The sequence below is a fragment of the Perca fluviatilis genome, chromosome 12 (assembly GCF_010015445.1).
Source record: "Perca fluviatilis chromosome 12, GENO_Pfluv_1.0, whole genome shotgun sequence".
Taxonomy (NCBI): Eukaryota; Metazoa; Chordata; class Actinopteri; order Perciformes; family Percidae; genus Perca; species Perca fluviatilis.
This window is the reverse complement of record NC_053123.1, coordinates 25473911-25482597: the sequence shown is the minus strand read 5'-3', so window position 1 is coordinate 25482597 and position 8687 is coordinate 25473911. Positions and strand designations below refer to the sequence as shown.

General features: G+C 39.7%; 1 protein-coding gene across 1 annotated transcript in view; it reads right to left on the bottom strand.

Moving 5' to 3' along the window:
* Positions 1 to 655: 655 nt before the first annotated feature.
* pdia5 (protein disulfide isomerase family A, member 5) overlaps positions 656 to 8687 on the bottom strand; it is a 70841-nt gene continuing 62809 nt past the window's right edge. The window contains exons 16-17 of the mRNA XM_039818200.1: positions 5111 to 5245; positions 656 to 3120 (exon numbers count right to left, since the gene is read on the bottom strand). Coding sequence (XP_039674134.1) covers positions 3040 to 3120; positions 5111 to 5245 — 216 coding nt within the window. The 3' untranslated portion in view covers positions 656 to 3039. The remainder of the gene's footprint in view (positions 3121 to 5110; positions 5246 to 8687) is intronic.

The following is an 8687-nucleotide window of genomic DNA, read 5'->3' as shown; positions in this document are numbered from 1 at the left end:
CTTCAGTGCTTTGTCAAGGAACACATCGTATGTAGTATGTCTACAGTGTTTTCTTACTTTCAACACAGGAAGAGTCTAACGCTAAAACACTGGTCATGAAAGTAATCACAGTGGTAACAAAGGCACTAAAAATGACCGAAATAATGTTTAAACTATTTTCTATTATTTCTCTTTTTTACCTTTATTTTATTATTTTTTGTGTTGGTCCATTACTACTACATCTGTTTTAGAAAAGTTGTTTATTCTTAGTAATGCCATCCATTTCCCCAGTAGACAAAACTAAGACTGCAGTCTACAGCCACGCTAGCTGCTCTATAATTAACAGAGCAGAGCTTTAAGCTATAAATGTTGCATGCAAACTTGTTCATAATGACAATAACAGGTTTAGCAGGTGATGATTACCATGTTTACCATATTAGTTTAGCATGATAAAATGCATGAATGTGTGTAGCAAATGTCATGGCAATCGATCCAATAGTTGTAAAGTCATTTCGCTGTAGATCAAAGTGGTGGACTGAACAACTAACCAATATTGCCGTGCCTACAGCCACACCCCTAATGTGGTTAAAAAAAAAAAAAAAAAAGTATTCAATAAAAAATATAAATAACTCAAGCCGAACAGAGATGTGTACACTGCATAAAAACACGTGAAAAATAATTTTGGAAATGTTTGAATTTATTTATTTATTTTAACTCGCAAGGTCCTTACTGCAAGGGGAAAACAGTATGTATGGCTGGGCACAGAAAAAAAATCAATAATGGAAACAATGACTTCTTGGCATAAGTGTGACAAATTCCCACACAACATGGATACCTTTGGGATAAGACACGGCACATAAAAGTAATCGTTTCCTCTCGAGAGGAGAATGAACATCTAATTACAGCGATCTGTCAACACCTAACTGTGTAAAGCTCTCTTTCAAAATGCTCTTGCATACCATGAAATGTTAAAAGTCACACTGAACACAAAACAAGGGTTTGGTGCCAGCCAGAACATTTGAAACAGTTTCACTTCGAATGAGTCCATTAAAAACCACAAAGATAATGTTTGACAAGAAATGGTTCAGTAACATCTACTGACAATACGTCTTATTAAATACATGTCGTCATGATGTAGCACAGAAAAAGGACAACTCAATTGTTTTTTTACTTGGGCTATAAATGTAAACAATATTTAATTTGGCGACTTAAGGGCTCAAAAATATTCAGCTGGAATGCAAAATTACAAACTAACAAACTAGTTCCCTTTAATTGTGTTTCGCTATCCCTGAGAACCTTATTTATAATGAAAGAAACCAAAGTCTTGAATAATAAAACACAAGTTCATCTACAGATAAGCTTTTTAAATATTTATAGTGGCCACAAAAGTAATGACCATGGTGTTATGCTGCCAGAAGTGGGAGGGGGTCTGGAGACTTCACTTACTTAATTTTTCCTTGGAGGAGTTAATCTCTTGGGAGTATGATGGAAGGCATGGGAGAGCACTGTCCAAGGTAACACAAGCAGAGCAAATTCCAGGCCAAGGCATGAAGGCAGGCAGACACAGATCGAGACAAAACGGTTGAGTATTGTCATTTTGGCTCCTTGGTGTCATTCAGTTTAGCAAAGGTGGCGGAAAGACATGTGCATAAAACAGACTGGGTACCCTTAAAGCCTCCCTTAAAGTTATTCTGGCTGATCAGACTCTTTTCAGGTTGAAGGTGGGCCAGAGCTTTGATGGGAACTTATTAGGTCACAAATTCTTTCTACCAATAAGGATGTCAAAGGTGCCATTTGTCCCGCCCTAACAGGTGCAACAACATTAACAGTGGAGTCAGGAAGATGTCAATCACTAGAAAATGTCAGTCTAACCACACCCACAAAGTCCTGGAAAAAGTCCAATCTGCCACATTAACTATAAACACCTGTGTGGGTGTTCAGGGTTATGATTTGGACATTTTATGATCATCATGCAATATTTAGCCTCCATACTCAAGCATTTCCAATGCTTACTGTAAGTAAATGAGCCCTACCTTTGTTAAATCACTACATCTCTGAATGTTGTTAATATTTGGAAATGTACAAAGCATGAAAATATCAAGAGATGCGCAAGAAATATTTGGCATTTCAGGTTTTAGTTTGTTTTTTTTCTACGCTGACGTGCTCTGGTCCATGAGGGGAATTGTAAGGGCACCAGGCCTCTGATTGCCTTCCACTTTTTATCATTTTATATTTCTGCAATTCCAGCATGTTTTCATTATTCTATCTTTAAGGCCACAGTTTTAAGCAAACAACAATTTGTAAGTCCTTTCTAAAAGCAAAACTAATCACGAGAGCGTGGAACCATACAGAATATTGACCCTTTGGCCACGATATCATTGCTACAGAACCTTATTACTACAGTAGCACTTCACATTTTACTGTACAAGCTTAGGCTTTTTTAAAATGTTTTAAATGAAAGTGTTAAATGCAGTTATCTCCCAACAGATCTGTGAGGATAACAAAGCAATATTCTGGATGGTTCTGGACTTAAGACATGAAGGTAAAAATATTGGAACCAACCAGTGTAGGTCTCTTTCTAGAGACAGCAGGGTTGATGGGACTGGATTTGGACCGCTGTGGAGTGACGGACAGTGCAGCTTCCACCTTTAACTATTGATGCTCACCACCACGGGTGTCAATCCGTTACACAGACCCCCGCAGAGCTACGCAGGGGTCAGCATTGCATAGATAACATATAGGGTGTAGCTTTTCACATATGTAGTCACAGTGTTTGGGCAAAAAAAGAAAATAAATCACTTTTTTTTGTCAGTGTATTTTTCTGCCCATCAGAATATCCATGAAAAAAAGAAGTCTCAAGTGGTCGGTCTCACTGTAGGTACTCTGTTGGTATTATTATTACAAATGTGATCACCACGGTATAAAAAAATAGCCTTTCACTGAGGTCATCAAGTCTCCCACGTCAGTGCTGATTGGGCCCTTGCCAGGGTCAAGGGTCACAGTGCAATGACAAACTGTGCAGTGCAACTCCCCCCCCCTCCCTGCACCTGCACGCCGCCCTCAGAGCTCCTCCTTTCTCTTGACAACCTTTTCCTGATCACGTCCTCTTAGGCTGCGCATGAAACCTATGAAGCCCGCCTCCTGTGGAGAGAGGGACAGTTAGAGTCGGTAAAGCACAGGGTTCAGGGATCATTTCACAACTTGAAGCAATTATCTTGAATTTTGTCTTGAAAGGTCTTGTTTTTTGTAATCTCACAGAGATCAGAGTACCGCCATTAAACATGATCTCGTTCTCAACCTAGTCTGACAGCATGGAGATAAGAGAAGTAAACACAGAATCCAAATTTTGCTGCCAAGTTCAAGGTCAATCTACTTGGCCCTATCTGTAATATTTATATCTGCCTGTAAAATTCCCTGCTGCCAATTGTCCAATACTCCACTTAAAGTTGGGTTCATCTGTGTGCATGACCCTGGTCACTGACTGTCCTTTTTGCCATAAATAATTAAATTAACATAATATTTTTTTTCCACTTACTACAATAGTTGTATTTTTAAAAAAAACAACACTTTTAACATTCTCACTGTTGGTTTCACTGTGTAAAGCGTTTACACAGTGAAACCAACAATGAAAACGTTTAGGTGCACATTTAGTCTGTGAAGGGAAAACAGAGAAACCTGGTTCTTCACATTCCGGTATGTGATTCTAACAATATCCGGGTTTGTCATTTCTGTACAATCTGAGTTCTGTCAGTCAGTGCGTTTACATGCAGTTTAAAAAAAGAAGAAGATTATATTCGGGTTAAGGCAATACCACGGTTTCTCAAACACCATGTATACACCTTACCCCGGTTAAAACCGGAGTTCTCATAATCTGGTTAACAGACCTCGAAACTCCTTTTGGTATTCCTGCATGTATACACCTTAACCGGAGTATGGTCGGGTCAAGTGTCTGCACATGCTTCATACTGCCGCTGGAGTGGATTTAACTCAGAAATAATCCGTCGGCGCAACTGGTTGCTATGATACAACTAAACAGAACAGCGTTGCTCGGATCAGCAGCAGCAGCCGCCTACGGTCCCTTCTGCTTCAATCCAAGCCTGTAAACGCACTGTAGTTAAGGATAAACCAATTTAAGTTTCTGGCTGCCTGGACACTGATGCACTTTCATTTTTAGGGTGTAGATCAGCATTGCATTGTTTGACATTTTTAATGACTTACTACTTGTAATTCACTTTGAGAACACACCTGTGCGCATAGCAGGTCATGATCAGGAACCTGGATAAGGTGTTCACATGCCACAGTATCCTACTGTAGTTTATATTGTGGTAACCCATCGAGCACATTTGTGTTCCTCCCAAACTGGGATACGGGCTTTCCCAGTTTCCAAAATAGGATATGATGTTTACATGCACAAAACATCATGTCACGCTTATGTAGATACCTTCAAGTAAAGTGTAACCAAATATTCTTTAAACCTGATCATAACTGGGATTAGTAGTGTGTATATCAGATTTCCCATACCATAGTAGCCTGTATTTAGGAGGTAAGCCAGACAGGTGGACAAGATTTCTCAAAGTAGCATGAACTTAAACAGGTTATTCTATTGGCTGATACCTACAGTACAGAGGCAATTTGTGCAACAAATAAATGACGATGAAATCCTTTGCAAAATCATACATTTCAGGGAGTGTTACATGAAAGATATTGCTACACATTATGGAGCCTTTTAAAATCCTTACCAAATGTAGAAAGACTGGCATCCCAGCTTTAAAAGCATCTAAATTCTGAACCCACGGACACTGCAGGATAACAGCTACGGACAGCCTAAACTAACACTCTCTGTGACCTTAGAAGTCTTTTTTTTATGGCTAAATTGGTATTTTAATTAGGCTTTGGGGAGTCCAAGGCTTAGTCAGAGATGCTTATTTATGCTATTCACTTACTTTAACATACATGCAGATTATGTGTGTTGGGAGTATGTAACTAAATCAGTTATGGGGTTTATACGGACCAGTTTACTTTTTTACCAAAGAAAAAAGATAGAAATTCTTGTTATGTGTTCAGTGTGTTAAAATCTTCAGACTGTAAAAAAAAGAAAAAAGTACAAGGTGAGATATGCAGCACCACTTACCCCACGATCTCCATTGTATTTTTCCACAAACTTGCCATAGTTGTAGTGGTTAAATGTTGGGTAGCCCTCCACTCCTTCCTGCTTACAAAGCTCGTGGTTCTGTCCTTTTGTACAGTCCACAGCGGCGTACACAATCTAAGGAAAAACGGAACAAATCACCTTCAGTGTGATGTTATAAAAAATATAATTCAACATAGAGCTAGAGATTGTAGTGGAAGTTTCCTTTGCAGCAGGGGGGGAAATTTCAGAGTTTAGTAAATTGAAACAAATAAGACAGACTGAGACTAAAACCAAGTTGTTGTTTTTTCACTTGTATAGGCATTTGAAATGCTGCCTTATTAGATGAAAGGAGTGGGAGTTTGCCTTAAGGAAATTAAATTGTAAAACATAAAAGTGTATAAAATCAATTAGTCTTTTATTATTACAGTAACTTACAGTAACTCTTTATTTTCATGACTATTTACATTGTAGATTCTCACTGAAGGCAACAAAACTATGAAGGAACACATGGAATTATGTACTTAACAAAAAAGTGTGAAATAACTGAAATCATGTCTTATATTTTAAATTCCTCAAAGTAGCCACCCTTTGCTTTTTTGATAGCGCTGCAAACCCTTGGTGTTCTCTCAATGAGCTTCATGAGGTAGTCACCTGAAATGGTTTTCACTTCACAGGTGTGCCTTGTCAGGGTTAATTAGTGGAATTTTTTCCCTTATTAATGGGGTTGGGACCATCAGTTGTGTTGTGCAGAAGTCAGGTTGATACACAGCCGACAGCCCTATTGGACAACTGTTAGAATTCATATTATGACAAGAACCAATCAGCTAAGTAAAGAGAAATGAGTGGCCACCATTACTTTAATAAATGAAGGTCAGTCAGTCCAGAAAATTGGGAAAACTTTGAATGTGTCCCCAAGTGCAGTCGCAAAAACCATCAAGCACTACAACGAAACTGGCTCACATGAGGACCACCCCAGGAAAGGAAGACCAAGAGTCACCTCTGCTGCTGAGGATAAGTTCATCCGAGTCACCAGCCTCAGAAATCGCAAGTTAACAGCAGCTCAGATTAGAGACCAGATGAATGCCACACAGAGTTCTAGCAGCAGACACATCTATAGCACAACTGGTAAGAGGAGACTGCGTGAATCAGGCCTTCATGGTCAAGTAGCTGCTAGGAAACCACTGCTAAGGAGAGGCAACAAGCAGAAGAGATTTGTTTGGACCAAGAAACACAAGGAATGGACATTAGACCAGTGGAAATCTGTGCTTTGGTCTGATGAGTCCAAATTTGAGATCTTTGGTTCCAACCGCCGTGTCTTTGTGCGACGCAGAAAAGGTGACCGGATGGATTCTACATGCCTGGTTCCCACCGTGAAGCATGGAGGAGGAGGTGTGATGGTGTGGGGGTGCTTTGCTGGTGACACTGTTGGGGATTTATTCAAAATTGAAGGCATGCTGAACCAGCATGGCTACCACAGCATCCTGCAGCGACATGCCATCCCATCCGGTTTGCATTTAGTTGGACCATCATTTATTTTTCAACAGGACAATGACCAAAAACACACCTCCAGGCTGTGTAAGGGCTATTTGACCAAGAAGGAGAGTAATGGAGTACTGCGCCTGATGACCTGGCCTCCACAGTCACCGGACCTGAACCCAATCGAGATGGTTTGGGGTGAGCTGGACCACAGAGTGAAGGCAAAAGGGCCAACAAGTGCTAAGCATCTCTGGGAACTCCTTCAAGATTGTTGGAAAACCATTTCAGGTGACTACCTCTTGAAGCTCATCAAGAGAATACCAAGAGTGTGCAAAGCAGTAATCAGAGGAAAGGGTGGCTACTTTGAAGAAACTAGAATACAAGACATGTTTTCAGTTATTTCACACTTTTTGTTAAGTACATAATTCCACGTGTTCATTCATAGTTTTGATGCCTTCAGTGAGAATCTAAATAGTCATGAAAATAAAGGAAACGCATTGAATGAGAAGTTGTGTCCAAACTTTTGGCCTGTACTGTACACATTTTTTCAAGTCATCCAATCTCAAACTCATTAAATTATTTTTCTAATGAACATGATTAGCATATTGGCATACTTTCACTACATGAATTGTAAGTGGGTTGAAACTCTGTAGGAAGCCTTCTTTAATCTATGTTTGAGGAAAAGTTGAGAAAAGAAAAGTTGTGGTCATTTTCAATGATAACAAAAACAATGCTAACCATGAATGCTAACTATGATAAAGTTTAATGTAGGTACTCATTTGCACTGCCTGAACAAAACTGCAACATCTTTCGGCTCCCACAACCTTTTAAGAGCAAGTTTATATTTTATTCTATTTCCCCGTTTTATTGTTCTGTAACAATGATTTTAATTCACAGCCGGCATTTTTATTGTTTTGGGTTTATTAGTTATTGTTTCAGTACACTCACTATATTTTCAAAACAAATTAACTTTATTATAATTATGGATCAATACAACAACAAATGTGCACACAGGATATTACAAGAGAATGTAATAGAGAACTCAATATTTATCAACTGTATAATGGTAATTTACAACGAGTGCATGTGTGTATTCAGCCGTTCTGGCAATGAGCAGGCTCAACACATTCTCCTTTTCCAAAATTAGACCACTAGTGTGTCTCCAGGCTGCAACAAATGACTGATGTATTGTTGTTCAGATAAACCATTTGGAGTGGGTAAAATCCCACAACAATCACTCCTACATAAAAACAACAAGGGAGATTTATGTTCCGAGGCTGTTGCATCGATTAGTGACAAGCCGCCCCAATGAGGCGTAAATGCCGCCTCACTGATACATGGCGTACTCAGCGTGTCCTTTTGGACAGCTGAAATGTCACCCTCTTTCAGGATGCTGAGCGCTGCACATTGAACTTGTCACCGCCAAATAATCGCTCCCCGTCCATCTGACTGCTCGAGCTGAATGTGGAAATGACAGATCTGCTGCGGAAGGAAAACACATCCGACACTTTCTCTGCGCATCCAACCGCGAGGCGACGCTCAAAGCTTCTTGTCCTAATTACAAAATACAAGTGCCTCTTGTTTTTTCCCCCCATGCAAATACAAATACTCAAATGTTGAGAATCTGCATTAGCGTCAACATATTGTTAGAGGAGTACACTCATGTTGAGTGTTGGCTTCGTCTGCATCAGCAGCACAGACATCTGTGAACACGAAAGGGAGAAGAGGGAAGAAATAGTCTTGTGCACATCAATGGGGAAGACAGAGCGTATAAAGGGATATTCTTCTTCTATGGTCTGTTAATCAGGTGTCTTAAACTAGGGCTCAATGTCCTCCCACAAGAGGATTTGATGGACTTGCTGTAAGCTGTGTCAGCAGGACTGAGATGTTTCACCTTTGAAAAATCAAAAATAGTAACACTTCCCAAAATGATCCTGTTCTTTGTGTATCAGGGAATTGTGTATTGCCAACAGATACTGTTCACAATGTGTAATTCTTTCTATATTTGACCACCTCTAAGTTAGTTTGAAATACAGAGAGTACTTTGAGCAGCTGCAACAGCAGCTGCAACGAGGGATGTAATGTAACCACCGACTCCATC